General features: G+C 48.2%; 1 protein-coding gene across 1 annotated transcript; it reads left to right on the plus strand.

The window, feature by feature from the left end:
* Positions 1-1,726: 1,726 nt before the first annotated feature.
* C6H6orf118 (chromosome 6 C6orf118 homolog) lies at positions 1,727-15,507 on the plus strand. The gene is made up of 9 exons (XM_027939404.2): positions 1,727-1,751; positions 7,047-7,729; positions 8,428-8,550; positions 9,333-9,392; positions 10,625-10,749; positions 12,379-12,437; positions 12,913-13,094; positions 14,806-14,859; positions 15,442-15,507. Exons 1-9 carry the CDS (start codon positions 1,727-1,729, stop codon positions 15,505-15,507), a joined length of 1,377 nt encoding a protein of 458 aa, XP_027795205.2.
* The last annotated feature ends 6,371 nt before the right edge of the window (positions 15,508-21,878 follow it).

Here is a 21,878-nt window from a genome sequence, read left to right on the forward strand (position 1 = left end):
CAGTCCTGCTCTGTGCCAAGACACAGGCGTGTGGGCAGCACAGAATGAACCCCGAGGGCAGCAGCTCCCCTGGGCCTCGCACGATCCCCGCTTCCCAGGGGCAGAACCCCTCGTCCCTCCGCCCACCTGCCGACCGACCGACAGGAGGGGCGCATAGAGGATCCCTTTCTGTGGCCCACGCGCACAGGGGTGGGGGCGGTGGCACACCGGGCAGCCAGCTGGCTAAATCACAAATGTTAAATCAAAATATGCAACACGGAGCTGGGACGGGGCCCTCCTCGGTAATTAGCTGACGGTGGGCTGCAGGGGTCACCCCAGGCCCAAACTCAGATGCCCCCGTGCGAAGTGGTCTTTGCGGACCAGCATTTCCACAGTGGTGGCAAGCCAACCTGGGGCGGGCACCGGAGAAAGTCAGGCGACTGGGGTCATCTTTTTCCACAAGTTGAATTACACCTAATTTGCAGCCCCGTGAGCAGGTGGTGGTCAGATGGCTTCATGGTGTCCCAAACGTTCTCCTGACCGGCAACAAAGGACACAAGGCAAAGGGAAGAACCCTGTGCCCGAATTTGCCCAGCGCCGCCCGACTGGGCTCTCACAGCTCTGGGGCTCACCACTTCTCAGCACAGCCCAGAGCGGGCTGGCCCTAGTGACTTCTAAGAGCAAATGGAGTCACCACCACCTGACTATAATAAACCAGTTCTTTCTGGCTGGGAAATATTTAGTAAAGTCACACTTCTCCCAGTGTGGAGAGGCGCTTCTTGTTCCCCTCCTCCACGACACGGGCCGACCTGAGGGAAAGCACACACTCTGCCGGGAGCATGGAAGTGTCCGACCTTCCCTGCCCGTTAACTGATCCTGCAAGTCGCTTCACCAGGGAACCTCAATTCCCTGCCTGGACTCCATGGGGAATCACACTTGCTATGGTTTAGATGTGAGGTGTCCCTCAGAAGCTCATCTGTGACATAATGCACAAAGGTTTGGAGGTGACATGGTTGGGTTCTGAGAGAATTGACCCAGTCAGTGAACTGAAACCTGATAGGGATTCACTGGGTGGTACTTGTAGGCAGGTGGGGTGTGGCTGGGGGAGGGGGATCACTGGGGTGTGATTTGGGGTTTATATTGGGGGTTTATATTTTGTGCAATGAGAGGCACTCTGTCTGCTTCCTGGGGCAATGTGTGATGTCCTGAGCCACTTTCCTCCACCATACCCCTCTGCCATGATGTTCTGCCTCACCTGGAACCCCAAGGGATGGAGCCATCCTCCTATGGACTGAGACCTCTGACACCGTGAGCTCCCCAAAAAACTTTTCCTCGTCTATATCGTTCTTGTCAGATCTTTTGGTCACCGCAGCAAAAATCTGACTGAAGCAACACCACGTAGCAACACCCTATGATCATGAAGTCCCTAAGCCCACACTGCACTAGAATTCTGGGTATAGTTGAGGGGTTGGAGTCCAAACAGCAACCACTTACCTGGCCTACCCCAGGTTTGGGGGAGGAATTGAAGAGTGCAAGTACATTTTCGATGGTTTCATTTTAAAAAGCCAGGCAGACCAGCAAATACCTGGTGTCCCCATTAAAGTCAGAATCACAGCGGGGAGGAGTGGGGGAATCTGGCAGGCACCCTGTGGCTGGCAGCTGAGCTGTGCCGTGGGGGCGGGGCCTGGAATGTTGATGGTCCCATGGTAACCCCAGGGCCTCAGAGGCCACACTGGTGAGGGAGGCCATGGCTAAGGATTTGGAGCCAGAATGTAAGTGGACATCAGGCATTTGTGTTTGGCTTCTGACGTTTGTCTGAGGTGTACCTAGGAACCCAGTTTCTCTGAGTCTGTTTTGAAAAGTGAAGTCTCTCTTTTGGCTGCAAATCAGCTCCAGGGACACTGGTGTCGGGATGTGTTGTCTTCTCAGATCCCAGAATGACAGGCCGAAAGAGGCAGATGTGTGGGGTGCCTGCGTGTGTGTGTGTGTGTGTGTGAGTGTGTGAGTGTGTGTGCGTGTATGTGTGTGTGTGTGCAGGCAATCTGGCCCTGTCTGGGAGGAGGGGCTGGAGGGGCAGACTTCTAGATGCTAGTCCTGGACTGCAGGACACACCCTGTGCATGTCACCAACTGAGCGTGGCCCAGTCTGTTACCACTGTTTACCAGTGACGAGTCCTTGCTTCCCCAAATGCTGAAGTATAACACCGGAGAAGCACACAGAGGCAAGAGTAGAGTGGACAGTGGAAGCTTTATTAAAGGCACTTTGCAGCTTTGAAGTGCAGCGGTGGGCAGTTTGGGGAGGCAGCTGCCCTCTGGACGGACATTGGGCAGTATTTAAGTGTCTGTGCCCCCATCCTCACCTGTGAAGGGGATCACAAGGTCACCGCCTCCAGGGCTGCTTTCGAGCCACGCTGTCAAAGGGCAGCCTGCAGCCTCAGAGGCCATGTTTGTCTTTAACCTAAGAGTAAAGAAACTCCAGCCTTCCTCCCATAACCTTGGGAGGCTGGGAGGCCTCTCTCCTCGCACGTGGCCGTGGCCCTGGGGTGAAACTTGCTCTTGCTGATTCCCAGTTCCACACGTCTTCTCCCCTCTGCTGTCCATGGCTCACACCAGACGTGGACGTAGCATGCCTGGCTTCTGTGCAGTGTCCCAGTGTACTCCTTTCCTCTACTGCTGTATCAAGTTCCCCAAACAGTGACTTCAAATAGCGCTGATGCATATGATTTGCATTCTGCAGTTGCAGGTCTGCATGAGCTGGGTGGGCCTCTGCTCAGGGCCTCTGCTCAGGGTCTCTGCTGACATCAATGTTCTCTAGGGTGTGCTCATCTCTGGACCCTGGGGAGGAATTCCCCCAGGCCGTCCGCACTGTGGCACCCCACAGCTCCCCAGTGGCTGCCTTCTCCCCATCCTGGAGGGCCCTCTGCCCAGAATCTTCCTCTCCTGTTACAATCTCTGAAGTCCCTCCTAGCCCACTCTCCGTTGTGACTCCAGCCAGAGAAAACTCTTTGCTTTTAGGGACTTGTGTGATTAGGATGGGCCTGCCCAGATGGTCTTGGGCAATCTATTTTAAGGCCCATCACCTAAATCAAATCTGCAAAGTCCCTTTCTGTGACACTGCAGTCCGAGGTTGTCATTCTTACGCCCCCCGCCCCCCAACCTGGCCAGCCAAGAGCACTGTGAGTCTGCTCATTCTGACTCTCTTCCCCAGGGACGAGTGCTCCCCTGGGGCTTTTCTGCCTTCCACCACTCCCAGCTGTGTCCCCACCCTGCAGGACTGCTGTAGGACTTTGTTTTCTGACACATACAGTGCAGTGTACAGCACCCTGTAGGTTTTTCTATCATTACTTAAATGTTACAGTGCTTCTTTTCTACATTGATTACAGGAAGCAATGGCTGTTCACTTTTTCTCAAGATTATAATGCAAATAAAGTTCCTTCCCTTGAGGATTTGTCAAAATGTTTGCAGATCCATGTGTAAAGGCAGAGTGTGACCAGGTCAGAGTTCTGATGCTGTCTGAGATTTGGGAAAGGTCAAGCAGCCTGCACCGATTCTCTAAGGAACTAAGAGCACACAGGGCACAAGAGAGGACCCACTGCCCACTGTCCCCTGAGGCTCCTTGGCTCTCCTCTGGCTGGGCCTGCAGGTTATGGTCTCCAGAATTCTCTTCATTATTTCCACTAACTTGCCCCCAGGGTGTTTGCTAAGTGCAGGGTAGAGGGAATGAGGCCATTCTTGGAAGAGACCAGTGAGAATCTCTGTGGACCCCAGGGTTCACAGAGACCAGACAACAGAGACCGTGATCTGTAATGATGGCGACTTTCAAGACCTCTTGTCTCCATCTTGAAGCATAAGCAGAATTTCTAAACTAAAGACACTCTGTCTAAAAATGTTAGCTGCTAAATTGTTGGAAATGTTTAATGAATCTAAACCTTATCCAAAAGCCTACTACTGTGTTTTCCTAAATCAATACACATTCAAAAAGTCTCTACATGTTTTCAGATCATTTGTAAAATACTCACTTTTATTTTTTGCTGTCCAGGGTATGCAAAAGACAATGTTTTCAGTAAGGACAGTATTGTAACATCCAGGGCCAGAATGGAGTGTATGGTCAGTAGTGTGAGAACTTGTCACAGAGCCATGGAATCTGGATCCTCCAAGTGTTACTGCAGTCGACTCCAAACCTATGCTAATAGGAAGGTGACTGTGCTGATTAGCTAGCTGAGGCTTCCAGGCCCTTCTGAAAACTTCTGGATAAACTGAAGGGAGGATAATGGCTGCATTCAAGTGGCCTCTCCCCATTTCCCATGGAGCTGACGTAGCTCGTCTCCCTGCCTTGTGGGTCAGTGCCTCTGAAGAACGACAGTGAGACACTGAAACCTTGTTCTGTTGATTAGTATATGACCTGTTCATAAATGGTGTCTTTGGGGGCTGGGGCTGGGGCTCAGTGGTGGAGCGCTTGCCTAGCACATGCCAGGCCCAGGGTTCAGTCCTCAGCACCACATACAGATAAATTTTTAAAAAATAAAGGTATTGTGTCCAACTAAAAAATAAATATTAAAAAATGTGTATAAATGGTGCCTTTGAGGTACCGTGCTGGTCAACAGAGACTGTCAGGAACTCCACCACTGGCAGCATTTGCTCCAATATCCAGCCCTAGTGGCCCTCACAGCGGGGACAGTGGACAGTGCGGGGGAGGCTGGGCCCTGGTTTGGGCAGGTCCTGGAGCAGGGCAGAATTTTGAAGAGCTCCATAGTCTCTTGGCTCCCTGCTGTTCACACCAGACATCATCCCCAGGTCTGTGGAGACGAGGAAATGGACAAAGCTTTGGGAATTGCTGTGTATCGTAGGGCACAACTGGCCTCAAGAGACGGCACCCATCCTGTGACTCTCAGAGCTCAGAGGCTGGTCCCAGAAGAGGGTGAGAGGCTGTGGGTGGGAAGCTGTGCTGCTCAGAGACAGGAGGCTGAGCCAAGGAATGTGGGCGGTGCCGGGGACCTCCTTCCTGCAACCACAAGACATTGGATCTGGCAACAAGAAAAATAGGCCTGGAAGTGATTTTGTCCTCAAAGCCTCCAAGAACGCAGCTGGCCAACACCTCTGTCTCAGCCCCGTGATGTTCCCACGGAGGGCCCAGGCCTCAGCCCGGCGCTAGGGTGCAGAGGCTGCTCTCCATGGTCATTTGGGACACAGCAGGGAATCTGTGGCTGCCCCTGTTTTTTTTTTTCTGGCCTCATTTTTTCTCTTGGGTGAAAATAGGGACCACAGTGCACCCTGACTTCACAGGCAAAGCTCTCGATTAGACTGGGCACAGACGTGGGGTGCATGTAGCTCGGGTCTCAGAATGTGCCCGCCTGCCCACTTTGCACAGCAGTCCTGGCACAGAGTAGAGGGGTCTGTGAGCGGGAAGGCTGGTCTGAGACCGGCCTCACTACAGTGCTCGTCCGGACCTGGCTCCCTCTCCACGCTGCTCACTGGTCCTCCTCACGATGGAGATGAGCCGTTTGCAGAGGGGCTTGTGGTGGAGACGTGGTTGTGGAGGTCACCTGGGCCTGTGCTCAGGTGGCCCCTCGAGGACTCGGCGGGCCTGCTTAGCATCTGCGGCTGCGGGAGCACCGAGGTCCCAGTCTTGCTGTGCAAGTGAACGTTTTCTTAGCAACTCCTGAGAGTGCTCCAAGGTGGTGGTGCTACCATCTAGGGGTGCTGGGTTCGGTGCCTCCGTTCATCAAAGAATTGAAGAGCAGGACACAGAGATGGCAGCAAGAAGGAGGTTTACTGAGAAGAGACAGAGCTACAGAGACAGACTTCTCTGAAGAGAAGGCCCCAGAGCTGGAAAAACCAGTGGGGGGTGGGTTTGGCCTGTTCTTTTATAGTCTCAGGAATTCCCTCCTTACCCCCCCGTCTACACTCTCCTCAGTATTACTGATTGGTGCCCGCTGTGTCCACACGTCTGTTTTAGTTTTTCTATTGGGTCCCCTACTCAGGAGCACGTGTACAGTGTCTGTCGGATTGGGTCCCCACTTGTGTCCACGAGCGCTTTCCTCAAGCAGGAGGCCGACCTCATCAGGAGCCTCTCCATGCTCCTTTGTTCTGGCCCTGCCCGACCCCTCCCTCGCCAACCTGCCCTGGCTGCTGAGGCCCCCCCTGTCTCCCTCGGTGCCACTGCTCTGTGGACATCAGGTTACACGGCGTTCCAGAAAAAAGGCCCTCTTTCCTCATGTTGAGGGGGACACATTGAAGGACAAATCTGGGTAACTCAGGGTCTGTCAGAAGTGTTTAGGGCCGCAGACCTTTAGCAAGATTGGGTTCAAGGCTGGAGCATCTACTCTGTCTCTCTTTACCCAAAGTGATTCCACTGGGAGGTCAGTCATCCATATTGAGTTAGATGATTCTCTTGACTTTGCAGAGGAAGAAACTAAGGTTCAGAGAGACGGTTTGCTATTTCTGCACTCATGTGGTTAGGAATTGGCTAAAAACTAGGACTTGCCATGATTTATGTCCTGGGCCAGGTTCTTGGTCGGAGCCCTCTCAGGGGGCAGGTGAGGAGCAGGGCTGTGTGGAAGGAGTCAGGGCACTTTTCCACGGGTTTTACTTTGTGGGATTAGAAGAAGAAGGATGAATGGCCTTTCAGTCACTCAGTGTGGTGAGGTGTCCTGAGAATTTTAGGGGAAAACATTTTCTTCTTGTGTCTCCTGGCATGTCATGTGAAGCACGTTAGAGAAGAACCTTGAAGCATCATCTTGAGAATTCTAATAAAACTTTTAACCTGTCCTTCCAGAGCCTTTGCTAATATTGTAAGAAATACTTTGTCAAATTAGAACACTCTGCCTTCCTCTTTCTTGGCCTGGCAGGCTCCCTCTGGAACTGGGCAGCCCCGGGACCGCTCTCTGCTGCTCCGCCTGAGTCAGGGCACAGGTTTCTTGGCTGCAGGGTGAAGCCAGGTGCCACTTTCCCTTCCCTCCCTGTAGACCCCTCTCCGGGGCAGGGGCTGTGCCAGCTCAGCCAGTGCACAGGGCTGTTTCACTGTGGAGCTGAGAGTGAGACTTCCTGTCCTGTTGTCCCCCTGAACAGTTTGCCTCAAGTGGAGACACTGTGAGACCCCGGGCGTGAAGACGCTGGGCGACCTCAGGAAGGTTCTGCACCGACTGCAGAGAGACCACAAGGAAGATGTCTTCCTCTACACCTCAGGCCACCTCAATCCCAACAAGCTCCACCGGCCGCCCGAGACCCACCTGCCCGCCTGGTGCAGCACCAGCAGGCCGAAGGGGGAAGTGGCTTCCGGAGTGGGAAAGCCACCCGACAGGAATGTCGCCAAGATGAAAGATGCTTGGGCTCATTTTACCATCAACACAGCTCTGCTTCCTGATGAGGCCAGAAACAAGCGGCTGTTCAGGTACCTGAACCCCCAGGCGCGGGCTTCCCACACTTCCAGGGAGGACTTCACTCCCAGGCAAGGAGAGAAGGCGGAGAGGGACAAAGGCTTTCCTGAAGGACGCAGGAGAGAGGAGCTCAGGCTGCCCCAGGTGAAGGTGCTGAGGTACCGAGAGCCAGGGTCCAGCCGCCGCTGCACCCTGACGGCCCCAGGCCCGGACGAGTACCAGTACATCAACTCCTACCTGGCCGGCATAACCAAAGCCGACAGGTACCAGAAGTTCTTGAGTTTCCAAAAGCAAGTTCTGGCAAAGCAAGATCTACTGAAGAGTGATTTCACAGGGGCCAAGGTGGCGACGGGCCATGAGAAGAAGTTGGAGGAGGTAAGAAGGGCCACTGTAGCGCTGTCCACACAGGGCTGCGACTGGAGGACCCTCCGGGCTGAGACTCATCTTCAGCTCTTTTACATTTCCAGGTGGAATGGGACAAGCTGCCAGGTGTTGAGAAAATCCACAGGGTCAGCAGCTGTTGACAGTGAGGTGAAGTGGAAGGCTAAACGCGGACGTTGGTCACGATCCGAAGCGTTAGATGCTATGTGGCCATGATGGGACACCAAATGTAGGACAGCAGAGGGATCCAGGGACAGCCGGATCCACCGTCAGTGGAAGGGTGTGAGAGGGCAGGGGAGGGACCAGGCAGACGGTGGGTTGGCTGTCCTAGGAGGAGGGTGGGACTCGTGACTCAGGCAGCTCTCCTGAGGGAGAGAGCCGGGCAGGAAGGCCGTGGGTCCACCTGAGAAACAGCCAGGCCTGGGGGCTGGGCCTGAGTGTTGCAGGGGCAGAGTGGACCCCTGAGGGCAGGGTGCAAGGAGGGGCAGGAAAAGGAAACCAAGAGCAGACTCACAGAGAAGCTCCAGGGGAGATCCTCAGCAGCTTGTGGGCAAGGTCAGGGGTCTTGGTTGGCCCCCGGCTCTGCTGAGACCAGGCTCTGGGAGGTGGCAGCCGTGCCCTTCTGATTCCTCAACCCGAGAAACGACTTGGAGAGTACAGAGAAGACAACCTGACCCTCTGTCTGTCCCCAGAAACTCCAGAAAATATGCACGTGCCCCCCGCAAGAGCTCAGCAGGCTGCAGGTCTTAGGAGAAGTGTTTGAAGATGTTTGCAACAGTTCTTTGATATTTGGTGACATCTTAAAAGAAGTTAAGGTAACAGATACATACTTTTTTTTTCATAATAACTAGGAGAACTATGTGTGAAGTTCTGCATCCATGAACCATCTCATACCTCCCAGAAATCCTGCCCTGTTCAAGGTCCCCATTCTCCAGAGAGACATCCTTCACTGAGACTCTTATGCAGGTCCAGGCCATAGCACCCAGTTAGCTCTTAAGCCCGTGTTTGTTTGTTTTTCCAAATTCTTTCTGATTAATCATAGTACAACATTCGTGGCAGGTGAACCTTTGTGATTGCCCAAGTGCTACTTTACATGGAGCCCTTATGCAATGACAAAACTGCTGTGACTTCATGATGAAAGGCCCCTCAGTGGCATCCAAGCTGAACTTGGCTTGCTTCAGGAACACGCTGTTCTCTAACATCCCTAATGAGTAGGGATGCACAACAGTAGTGCTGTGGTGGTGTGTTCTACAGAGATGCCCTGGTTGCTAGAAAGCTCACCTCAGGCTGCAGGACAGGATTTCTGTATGGCACGAGATCATGTTGTTTTGTGATACATATTGAAATGCTCAGTAGTTTAAACTCAAATTTGTTTCAAAGACTATTAGGTCTTATACTTTTTAGTGCACGTGGTTTAATACACTGTAGGATTTAATGCACTATAGGATTTAATGCACTGTAGCATTTAGTATACTTTTGTTCTTTAATTATCTAAATGGACATCCTTAACCTCCGTGTTGTTTATATCTGCAAAACAAGCCTTGCTCCGTAGCCTTGCCTCCTAACTCATGTCCAGTGGATGTCTCTGTGTGCGCAGGATGAATATGAACTCTACATGACCATACTCCTGTGCTCCCAGCCCACGGAGCAGTATGAGGTAACTGTCGACCTGGAGATACCCACAGAGCCTGTCTGGGCATGCGCCACCTTCCACAGCACTAGAAAACATTCAGGACCCAAGGAGCACCATGTGTTCCTGCGCACTTCACCCCAGCTGGTCCTTTCATTAGGGAAGAGCTTCATACCAGCTGCAGGATGTTATTGGTAATGGACTTTCCTTTAGATGGACACAGCCCTGGTCGCATTCCCAAGGCACTGGGGTTGGAGGACACTATTTGGGAGGTTAAAAGGGTGCCACTTCAGTGACTGCCGGAGCACCCACAGTAGTTCTGCCGGGTACTGCAAGGAGTGCCATGCGGCCCGCCTGGCCCAGCCACAGCAGCTGTCACCTCCTGTGGTGGCTTCCTAGGCGGTCCCTCAGAGTTGGGTTGAATGTGCGTTGGTTGTAGTAGGAAATTTGTGCTACAGGAACAGCCATCACTTATAAAATCTCAGAGTGTCACACTGTGGCTCTGGTGTCCTGGCATTTTGAATTTGGTGAAGATTAAAACTTGTGGGTGGCATTTTCACAATGAGGAGATGCAGTTTCTCTCTTTGCACATAAAAACTCGGCAGCATAGAAGGAGGTCAGTTCTGATTTCCTCCTCGGGAGACTCACACTCGGGTCCTCTGTGGCCGCTCCTCCAAGCCCTTCATGCTATGCGGACTTGTCTTTCAGGACTCAGCAAGACCTCCTTGATCTGCCTGTTCCTTACTTTTCAAGGTTGAGTAGAAAAGGGTCAGTTGTGTCCACATTGTGTCAAACATCAGGGTGAAAGAATTCCCAGGCTATCAGGCTCTAGATCTTTCTATTCCTGAGAACCTGGCGAAGGTCTCTGCCGCTCTGCCTTTGAGCACAGCACTAACTGAGTTCCCATGGTCCCCACTGACTGAAGAAATGCCTGGGGGCTGGTGACAGCGCACCCAAAGGCCTTTGTTCAGCATGTCCTCCCCCCACACAAAGCAACCTGGGAACCCCCTGCCATTTAAAAAATTTCTTAGGAAAAAAAAAAAAAACATTAAAATAGCTTTTACAAAAGCGTTTAACCACAAGTTCACTTGACCAGGATGTCCTCCCCCAATATCCCATCTCTCGGGTCCTCCTGCTGGACCTATTTTAACTAGCATCCATATTCTGACCCAGGGCATCTTGAATGCACAGTAATGTCAAAGGGACATTCTCTGCCCTTCCTGGGTGAGCCTCACCCTCTCTGTGCCTTGCCCTCCCAGACTTACCTGGCTGAAGCGAAAGAGCTAGAGAAGAGTCCCGTGCGGAGAGGGGATATTGACCAGGCCAGGGAGGAGCTGAGGAAACTCGTGAAGGCCACCAGAGTGGCCCTGGAGCACCACAACAAGTGAGCACTGCAGATGCGCCTCCATCCGGGTTGGGTGGCCTTACTCACCAAGGTCTGAAAGCCGCGTGACTCACACACGTCTGAATTTTGTTCTGTGTTGTTGGGTGTGACGTGGTGCCTTAAACAGCATGATTCCTGGCCCTGCCACAGCTGTCCCAGGGTGGCCAGGATATTCTGCCCAATATGGTGTTTCCCTGGTGGGAGGGCTCTAAAGGTCTCATCTCTTCCCTGCTGGCCCCTGAACACTTACTCACAGGTGTGAGCTGGGGCTGCACCCTCTTTCTAACCCGTCTGTATGGTCCTCCAGGGACAAATAACAATCCGATGGGATCTACTGCTTGCAAGGAGTTTTTAAAAAAAAGATTAAAACAAAACCGAAGTCACCAAATGTCCTCAGGAAAGCAGACTCCCACCGCGACCTCGCTGTCGGCCCTGGCCTTTGCTCTGGTCCGTCTGAAGGCCTCTCTCACTGTGTGGCACTAAGTTCTCACCCTTCCCAAGAGCCCAGGGGACTTGGTTGTGGGTTCACAGCGGCCCTTTGACAGGAGCCCTCTCCAGCTGGCCGTTAGCTGCCTGCCGAGGCGCTGACCCGTGGCTGGGTCACGGGAAGCCTGTCTCTCCTGAGCAGTAGGGTTAGGCTCAGGTGTGCACCTCAGGTGAGATACAGAGGAGGCGAGGCGGCTCAGCAAAACCCAGGAAATGACACAAGAAGGTTGTGACTTAGAATCCAAAGGGCGGTGGGCAGCATGCTTGCAGGGCCACAAGAGCCATCGGGTCACACGTGCCCCACTGCTGGGCAGGGGACTTCATACTGATCCAGAGCATGACCCAAGTCACCCACGGAAGCCTGCACAGGGAGCCCTGGTGCAGGGTTCAGGGCTGCAGCCCAGGTTCTGTGGGGTCCCAGTGACTGAGAGAAGGTCACTGTGGCACACCTTCAGGGTGTGGGACAGAGACTAGTCATATAGGTCATTTCTGCTGTCCCATAGGAGTCAGGCACCAGGAGGCTGTGAGGCAGATACCTGGGCAGACCTGTGGAGGAACTGGGAGGAGGTGGAGAATGGGGTGTGGTGTCACAGCTGAGCCAGCCCTGCTGCTCTGGTGACAATGAAACTTTGCACCAAGAAAAAAGTACAAAGAGGTTATTGAGGTCTCTCCTCCTCCTCCTCCTCCTCCTCCAAATCTTTATATCTATTTTTAGTTCAAACATAGTGGAATTTTAACTTGTGACTGTGGGGTGTGATCGTAATGCAAAATGTCTATTCCTGCATCAGTAGGCGCTGCCCTGATTGGCTGTTTGCCTCAGCATGTAAAATGTTAGTGGTTTTATTTTTATTGTTTGCCTTCTTTCTTAGCAATTGAAGTCCAGGATAACATCAAGCACCACAGAAAACCCTGTGTTAAGTTGACCTGTTCTAATGTGCATGCAGTCCTGGGGAAAAGGCTCTCCTACTTGGTCAACCTGGGACTCTGCTTTATAGACATCTTTCTTTCTCTTTTGTGTTAGAAAGTCAGGTGATACCATTTTATTTCTCAGTAGAAAGAAGACTTGTAGTATAAAGTAGATAAAAGGAACAAAGTATCAATGAAGCTCTCACGGTTCACTTTCTTTAACTTATCAATTTGTAGACTCAGAGATGAATTAGAGGTGGAGAACAAACTGCTTCGAATCACTAAGGAAAGATCAGGCAAGTGCGGGGTTCCCACCCATGTCTTCCCTCTGTCGCCCCTGCCCATGCCTGACTCGCATCTGCCCCTTTGTCCCTCCCCAGCCTACCTGGGGAACACTGTCAGAGGTTCCTGTGGGTCTCCACTACCCCTCTGCTCCCTTTCATGCTCTGTATAGTCTCCTGATGGTCTGCACCATCTGAATGCAAACCTGGAAAAGTCTGTGAGTAATAATCAAACATTAAACCTTACACCTTGGCCAGAGCACACAAAACAAGATAGTCAATAAACACTTATTGATTATATGAATGAATTAAATCAGGAATTAAGGAAGGTATACCTCGTTTTTAGATCAGATTATTTTTGACATGCTTGGACTTTGAGGTCCATTATAGTTATAAATGATGTACATAATATTGTTAATAATACACAGTACTATTAATGAGAGCCAGATATTAAACACAATAATAGTTTGCCTTCAAAATATATTTCCAGAAGAAACCGAGAAAAAAGTAATTGATGAGGAACAACTTACTCTTACGGAGAAGGTTGAAATTCAGAGATGTGAAATACTCAAGAAATGGGATGAAATTCAAGACCTTGAAAAGCAAATTAAAGCAACACTGGTGCACACTGGAATTTCAGGCATTGCTGAGAATAAGCTTAAAAGCATAGAGGTATGCAATTTGTTTAAACATTTATATTGTTCTTTTGCTTGAGACCTTGATGAATGCATGAAGCAATTTGATTCTGTAACAGAGTATAAAAATACAGTCAAATTTGGTCCAAATGTATTTTTATTTCAAAGAGTTTGTGGCAGATAATTAGAATAATTAAAAACCAGCTGAAATAAAAATTATACAAATGTCATTGAGCTGTCAATGGCCAATACCTGCAGAATCTGTGCAGAAAATGTGCAGTCGGATTCAATATAATCTCTAGCTGTAGAATTTATAAGAATTTCCTCTTGTGGCTATATAGTCACAGATATTTTCCCAGCACTATTTTTTTTTAAGCTGAGTAATTAGAAATGTATGGTATGCAGCTGGTAGTGGTGCTCTAAGGTACTCTGGATTCTTAATTAATCATTATCTTGCCTCACTGCCGTAATTGCTAATCCTTTCCAACACATTGGCTATCTGTAAGAGCAAGTCTTGATAACCCCCGTCCACCATTTTTCATGATTAACTTGGATATTCTCATTCACAGTACTAACTGATTTTTCAAGTTGTACTATTAATAAGACTCTGGTATTCCGATTGTGCTTACAATGAATTTATAAATCCACTTGGGAGAAAGTGGTAGTTTCACAATATGAATATTCGTATCCAGGATCATTTTAACTTTATTTTATTTATTTCTGTGTCTTGGTCTTGAATAATTATTATACTTACTCACATGAATTTATAGGACCTGTTACTATTATAAATGGAAATTTAAAATGTTCCACGTTACACTTGGTGATGGGTTCCTGGTGCGGGTGTTAAGTACCAGTACAGGCAGGCCGTGGGGAAGTCCTGCATTGGCTCTAGACTCCCACACTAAAGCTATCATCCCAATAAACTGATGACATGAGTTTTTTGATTTCTCAGAGTATATAAAAGTCATGCTTATGCTATATTGTAGTCTATTAAATGTATAGCAGCATTCTCTCTAAAAAATATGGACCTTAATTTTAAAAACTTTATGCTAAAAAGTGCTAATGATTATATGTGCTGTTAATGGTGAAAAAACAGTGCCAATGAACTTGATTGGCACAAGGTTGTTCCAAGCCATCAATTTGTAAATGAAAAATCAAATATCGATGGAGCACAATAAAGGGAAGCACAAAAATGAGGTATGGCTATATGTGTGTGTGTGTGTGTGTATATATATATATATATATATATATATATATATATATATATATTAAGTTTTGTAAACTGGGCAGGGTTTTTTTTAAGTTGCTGAGGCTAGTCTTGAACTTGTGATCCTCTTGCCTCAGCTGTCAGAGTCTCTGGGATTAAAACAGTTTTTCATCTTAAAACTGACAGGTATAAGTTATGTGTGAATGAAAATGTGACACTTAGTTTTAATGGTTGAATGTGCTCATCATGCCCAGCTTGTATTTGTAGTTTTATATTGTTTCCAACCACTGAACAGTGAGGGACCTTACTCTGAATTTCCTTAAGGTTTTAAATTTTTGAAGGATTAATCCCATCTTTTTCAGTTTTTGAAACAGAGGCCAGAGATATTTTTTCTTACCCTCTGTCCTTCATTTAATCATATGATTTTAAGTGTTGTGTTTGAGTACTCTTGAGATGACACCATTTACATAATACTTTTTATTCCATAAACAGAGAAAAATAATTAACCAGCTATCTTGCTTTTAAACCATTTGTCCTTCAGAATGAAGCTATAAGATTGGAAACATCAAATAGGATCCTAAAGAAGAAATTGGAAGTAAGTCTTCTTGGTGCCTGAATCAGTGTCATCAGTAGAAGTGATCCCTGGGGTACCTACTTGCCCCGTGTCACAGACAAACAAGAACGCACACCTTCTTCCTCTAGATGACAACTTCCTGTGGTGCTCCAAATATCTGGCTATGCACACAGTATCTTAAAACTGACAGGTGTAAACTGATGTATAAGTGAAAGTGTAGCACTGAGTTTTAATGGTAGGATGTGCTAATAATGATGATTTCTCTGTTCCATCTACACTTTACCATGCAACATAAGGAGTTTATTTGGTGACAAGGATTCTTTTGAACTGACTCCACCTAGCAGCTTCGAAGATGTCCCCTAGGGCTGAGTAGAACACTTACCTGACATTTGCAAAGCCCTGGCTTCCATCTCCAGGAAGACACACACACACACACACACACACACACACAGCTTAACATGCTATAGGTCTATTGCGTGTGGATCTGTCTGTATTGTACACAGTGTGAATTAGTATGTTATACCTGATTCTAGAAATGCTGATTTATTTGGATTCAATTTCATTGCCATCATACATGACGACAGGATTTTAAATTTTTTGTAGGCCAATGAAAACCATTTGAAGCAGTTCATGAGAAAGAGCAATATCAGTGAGGAGGAGCAGCAGTGAGTATATCTTCAGGAAAGAGCTGTAACTGTCCTGCTGTCCCAGAACACTACCAGACTTGGACCTGGAGCAGAGCAGGCCGAGCCCTGAGGAGCACTTGGGAATGCCGACTTCATACTGTTGCAGCTTTTCCTGCTTAAAAGTGCTTAGTCCCAGATTTAAACCTCAATGTATATGGATTGTTTTTCAATCGAGATTAATCCATTAGAGAGAGCTGAAGAGAGGCAGTGGATTCCCCTGGGCAGGGCCAGGAAAGTGGGGGTGCCTGTGGCTATGGGTAGCTTTCTTTTCTCAAATTACATGGATTTTTGTGAAGTTGAATCTGAAAAACCCTATGAATATACTCCTTTAAAATTTTAAGTTCAAAAGCAAATGGTTGATTTCAGTTGCCTGCTGTGTAGGTGACTTGTGCTTCACATGGCTATTCTTCTGAGACTTGATGCTGCACTTCGATCCAGGATTTGGTACAATTGGAAGTGGTAGAAAAACATGCGTGTTTAGGGAAGGCTTATTTGTATCAACAGGGAAGACACCGTTAGGCTCAGTGGTGGCATACAGTAACTAGGCGTGCACTGTCCTTTCCTGAGACCTCCCCCGGGTCTCAGTTTGGCTGTCTTCAGGGATTAGGTCCATGTTCCAAGGAGGAAGGGAGGGGAAGAGGAGGACAGATAACCAAAGACTTCTCACGTGGGGATTTCAGCTCAATTGAGGGGGACAGTGGTTCTCAGTGACTCCCAACCACACCTCAGTGGCCCGCCTGGCCTACCACCCCCCTTAGCTGGAAAGGAGGCCAGAAACAGAGGACGCCTCCCTCCCACTAGGTAGACAGAGAAACCCAGGGGAGAAGGGCACTGGACTGGGATCTCAGCCTCGTGACTCCTGCTCCTCCTGTGGTGTGGGGGGCTGTAGAAGTTGGGTAACGACAACGTTACGAACTTGGCCCTGGGAGGCTCCTGGCACACTCCGGCAGCAAGAGTGAGTGGCTGAAGGGTGTGTGTACTCTTGGTGGCAAGTCCACCCCTGCTGTTATGCTGTCCTTCATCTGGAGGATGCTGGGTGGGGGCTTGGGGGGATCCAAACACAAGCAGGTCTTCTTTCCATCCAGCGTCTAAACTGTGCTAAAACATTCTTCAGTCAAAGGCAGATGATGGCAAAGTCTCATCTGTTTTCAGATAAACGTGCCCTAAAATAGAAGTTTACTTTGAAGTGTTCTTTCTTCCTTAATGCATTTTTCTAATCTATTATATTCACTTCTTATGTATTTTAAGGAAACTTTGGGAATTTATTAAAAAATACACAAAATTAGAAGAAACAGAAAATAACTCTCAAGCAACTGGAGAAGTGACCCATGACAATTCAGAAGTGTCATGTGTATAGCAGCCTGGGTGTTTTCAGATGGAGAAGTCAATGGAGAGGCATTCCATTTCATCCAACTTACCCCAATAAAATTAATGTGTTATAAGTATCCTCTTCAAAGTGTTGATCAGTGCATATACACACATGGTCAGTTTTAATTTATGCATATGTGCATAACAATACTAGTTCTGAGAATTTCCTGCTTTTATTTAGTAACTTTCCACTGGAGAAAATACTTTTCAATATTTAAGAATAAAAAATTTTTCTGTGTTATATTAGGGATCAAATTTGTCAATCTAAAAATAATTGTTTATCTGCCAACAGTTTTTTTTTTAACATGTAATAGAGTGTAGTGGTGCTCTAATTTATATTCATTTAATTAAATAACCTTTATGAATTGGAAGTGATTGCTGCTCTTCAAATGTCAGGACTCTCGTTTGAGCTTGGCACACGGGCATCTTGGTTGGCCGGGACCTTCAGCCCAACCCTGGGACTTGGGGTTCGTTTCTCCTCTCTTTGTCTTTGATCTGGTCTAACTTCTAGAGCTGGATGTTAAATTGGAATCCTTCGGACAACCAAACAGGTGGTGACTTTGGAGTTCAGATGTAAGTGGTGAGGACATGAGTCCTAACTTGGAATAGTGGAGGAGAGAGAGAGGATGGGGGGCGTCTTGTCAGGAGGGTGTGCTCCAACAGTGTCTGAGAACCACGAGCTCTTCCTGGCCATGACTCACCTCTGCTTTAAGAGGCAAATTGGTGGCAGTTTTTGCCATATATAGACATCAACTGGACTTTCTTAGTAGTGTTATCTCTATTCCAGTTACTTTCCATCGGTCATTTAGTCCACTAGGTTCCTGCTAATAGGATGTCTCTCCTTACACAGGGGGAGACCTAAGCTTGAGGCAGGGACTCGGTTCCCTAGAGTGCCCTCTAAGTGACAGGGCTAGAAGGAGCCCAGGTCTGGTTGTCACCACTCCTGACCTCTTGGGGCCTTATTGTGTGGTGTCATTTGTAAGATAGTGGGAATGGATTTCGGAATTGTCAAAGAGTGGCAGAAAGACCAGGAGAAGTAAAGACAGACATGCTCCGTGGCTCTGTGGTGGGTGAGGAAACTGGGAAGTGTTTATCTGGGATTGGCCAACAACGATGCTGTCCTTGAGGGGGATGCCAGGTGGGTTATAATAAGGCTTTGTTGAGATCAGAGTTCGTGAGCGGAACGCACTCCTGAGGACTGCAGAATTCTTCTTCTTAAAGCAGATGAGGGATCCTCTCATCCTTTCTATTACAAAAGAACCCTCCATTCTGTCAGCATTCAGTATAGTTCAGAGACGTTGCCAGCTGTGAGGAGGATGGAAATGAAGAACATCTGGTGCTGATCCCCAGGGAGTTTGCGGTGGTTGTAGAGGCTGAGAGAAGAGCAACAGCCAACACCTAGTCACACTGAGTCATGCCAGGCTGTGGGTAGGTGGGTCCCACATTCGCTGGACCAGGTGTAACTGATAAAGAGCTTTGGGAAGGGACCTGGCACAGCGGGTGTGGCTCCTTGCATTTGAGCAGGAACACGTGACTGGGGGCCAGGGTGGGGTGCAGGTGGTTGTGCTCCACAAGAAACAGGTGACCCCTGGGAAGACTGGCTCATTTGTAAAAGAAAATAAAAGGGAATAAAGAGTCAAATTTCAGCTTCTCATTGTCAGAAAATCTGACTGCTTTGAGTCCAAGCTTCTCCGAGATGAGATTTTAGAGAATCCCTAATTTGATCCAGGTTCGGAAAGCAAGGGGCAAATCCTGGTGTGGCCTTTCCGTCCAAGCTCTGCAGCCCCGAGGGAAGCATCTAGGAGTGGAGAGTGAGGCCTGGTCCATGGGGACTAGATCTGGGAGCAGCCCTGAGTCCTCTGTGGAGCCTGGCTCTACCTGGAGGCAAATGCTGTGGGAGCCTCCTGAGTTTGAAGGAGTTTCCAGCCAAAGAATCCAGGACCCTCCAGTAGGAAAGCCCGTTACTGTCCAGAGCCTGCAGCAGCCTTGGTCTCCTGACCACCCAAGGAGAGGGGCAGAAAAGAAGCTGAGAAAGCTGTGCATTCCCCAAAGCCTACCATGCACATGCCCAGGGGAGGTCGACAGGGGCCAGCCAGGCACAAGGATGAGGGCAGATCTCCATCCAGGATGCAGGAGCAAGACTGGGCCCAGAGGAGTCACGGGGTTCTGGGGAGGCCCTGTGTCTTCCCTGCAGAGTTTTAGAAATCTAGGTGCTGAGGATGGCTGTGAGCATCCTGTTTTTACCCTTTCTGTATGGAAATTCTCGAACTTCCTGAACCTATCCTGCCACATCAATGTTTATAGCAGCTCAATTCACAATAGCTAGACTATGGCACCAACCTAGGTGTCCCTCAATAGATAAATGGATAAAGAAAATGTGATATATATATATATATATATATATATATATATATATATATATATATATATATATATACAGTCAATGGAATATTACTCAGCTTTAAAGAAGAGTGAAATTATGGCATTTGCCAGTAAATGCTTGGAGTTGGAGAATATCATGCTAAGCGAAATAAGCCAATCCCATAAAATCAAAAGTCAAATGTTTTCTCTAATATGCGGGGTGGGGTCACTAGGGAAGAATAGCGTTACCTTAGATTAGGTAGAGGACAGTGATGGGAGGGAAGGGGAGGGGATGGGGGAGAGGGAGATAGTAGAAGGAAACAGACATCGTTACTGTGTGTCTATATGTGACTACCTGACCAATGTGATTCTGCAACAAGTACACTCAGAAAAAATGAGAAACTATATTGCATCTATGTATGATGTATCAAAGTGCATAAATGTCAAGTGTAACTCATTAAAACAAATAAAAAATTTAAAAATTTAAAAGAAATGTACTGAGGGAAAAAAGATGATAAAATCATTTTAGTTGTAAATGTTCAGGAAGTGCCTTGTGAATCAATTTAAATCTTGAATTATCAGGTTTTGTAGTTTAGTTGCTCTGTTCATAAGACAGCAATTTGATTAATATTTTTTGAAAAAGCAATGGATTTCTCCCCATAGGACAACATGTTTGGCCTTAAAGCCAATAAACAGGTTATTTTTTTTAAAGTCCTGCCTTACAAACATTTCTTAATATTTTTTCTAATATTTTCATCTCTTTCTAAATTTATTTCATGACGGAGCCTTCTTTCTTCACTCTCCTTCCCCACCTTCCTTCCTTCCTAATCTTATTCAATGCCATTTGACATTATTTTGCAAACCACAGAAGTATTGAAAATTTGACTTTGGGGAATTTTTTCAGTGTGTTGCATTTGGCTAAAAATAAGGTTAAAATAAGAAACACAGAGAAGCAGAATAAGTAAAAAGAAAGAAAGAAAGAAAGAAAGAAAGAAAGAAAGAAAGAAAGAAAGAAAGAAACAGAAACTCATGTGCATGTTCAGAGTGTTCTCTTTCTCTCTCACTCCCTCTTGTTGTCTAGGGTTTCTCTGTCAGCCCTGCCTCTTCTAAATGCCATCTCCTGATGCTCACCGTGGAACTGTGAGGGCAGAAAGGGGCAGAGACTTGATGGCCCCTGAGCTGGGTAGGAAGTCCCTGGAGGTCAAATCTGTGAATGCTGCAAACAAATTAAAAGAAAGAGAGCTACATAGTTAACACAGATAGAGCTATAAATAGAACGTATACATTGCAGTGCCATTAATCCAAGCAGAGAACCAATCAGAACGTGTAGTCAGCTCCAATTGGCAGGAGGCCTGCTCACTGGTCCTGGGATGTGGGTTAGCTGTAGGGAAGAGGGGAGGGAAGAAGAGGGGAAAGGGTGGACTGGCTTCTGTATTTCAGGACCCATAATGTTTAATTCCTATCAATACTAGGAGCAGAAATGCCAAGAGATTGGTGCATGTTTATACTGACAGTGGGCTCATAGATGTCAGCTGTGTTACTTTCTCTACGTGGCAACGTGACGATCATTACCCGTGGCTAGGCTCCAGGCTTCCTGTTCCACCTGCAGGAGTTCCTCCAGTTCTCGCATGACCTCATGTGGTGGGCTGCAGGTACTACTCCTCTTTTATAGATGATGAAACTGCTATCTAGAATGCTTCATTTCACGTCCGCTGTAGTTTGTGCAGTGAAGGAGGCTCTGGTGTCATATTTGTAAATGGTATAAGGAGAGCCAGGACTGACTTCAAGGGATCTTGAACAATGTCCACAGGGAGGGGTCAGAACGGCTGAACAACCTTCGAGTCCTGGGAAGGTGTTTCCAGGAGGGCAGTGTGAGCAATCAGGCGGTCTGCCCCTGGCCAGGACTTGGTGATGGTGACGGTGGTGGCAGTGATGGTGACTGCTGTGGTTGGATCTGGAACGTTCCCCTCAGCGCTCCCGTGTGGGAACACGGTCCTTGTCAGCTTGGTTCAGAGGTGGGCTTGTAGGCAATGATTGGATGCAGGGCTCTGATCTCATCTGTGGGTTAATCCATTTGATGGCTCAATGACTCCAATGGACCTGCTGGGAGGTGGTGAAAGTCACCGGCAGGTGGGGCACCACTGGAGAGTGAGTCACTGGGCATTGGCCCCTTCCTGGCTCCTCTCCCTCTCTCTCCCTCTCCTTTCCACCTGCCATGAGTTGAGCAGCTGCCCCCCACCATGCCCTCCTGCCATGGTGTTTCTGCCTTGGAGCCAGCTGACCACAGGCTGAACCTCAGAAACCATGAGGCAAAACGAACCCTTCCCCTCCTAAGCTGTTTTTTTTTTTTTTTCAAGTATTTTGATCACAATGACAAAAAGCTGATTAACACAATTATGGCAGAGGAGGTAATGACGGTGGTGGAGATGATGGTGATGTGATGGTGGAGGTGATGATGGCGAAGGTTATGATAGCAATGGTGGTAGAGGTGATGGTGAGGCTGATGGTATAGGTGATGGTGATGGTGGGGGTGATGTAGTGGAGGTGATGATGGTGGTAGAGGTGAAGTGGATTGTGATGGTGATGTGATGGTAGAGGTGATGATGGAGAAGGTTATGAAGGTGA

The sequence above is a fragment of the Marmota flaviventris genome, chromosome 6 (assembly GCF_047511675.1).
Source record: "Marmota flaviventris isolate mMarFla1 chromosome 6, mMarFla1.hap1, whole genome shotgun sequence".
Classification (NCBI taxonomy): Eukaryota; Metazoa; Chordata; class Mammalia; order Rodentia; family Sciuridae; genus Marmota; species Marmota flaviventris.

Excerpts from the sequence above, each read along its gene's own strand:
- C6H6orf118 (XM_027939404.2), top strand. The coding sequence starts at position 1,727 with ATGGCTAAGGATTTGGAGCCAGAAT. Across the intron at positions 9,393-10,624 it reads AGCCCACGGAGCAGTATGAG|ACTTACCTGGCTGAAGCGAA; the intron begins GTAACTGTCGAC and ends TTGCCCTCCCAG. Across the intron at positions 10,750-12,378 it reads GCCCTGGAGCACCACAACAA|ACTCAGAGATGAATTAGAGG; the intron begins GTGAGCACTGCA and ends ATCAATTTGTAG.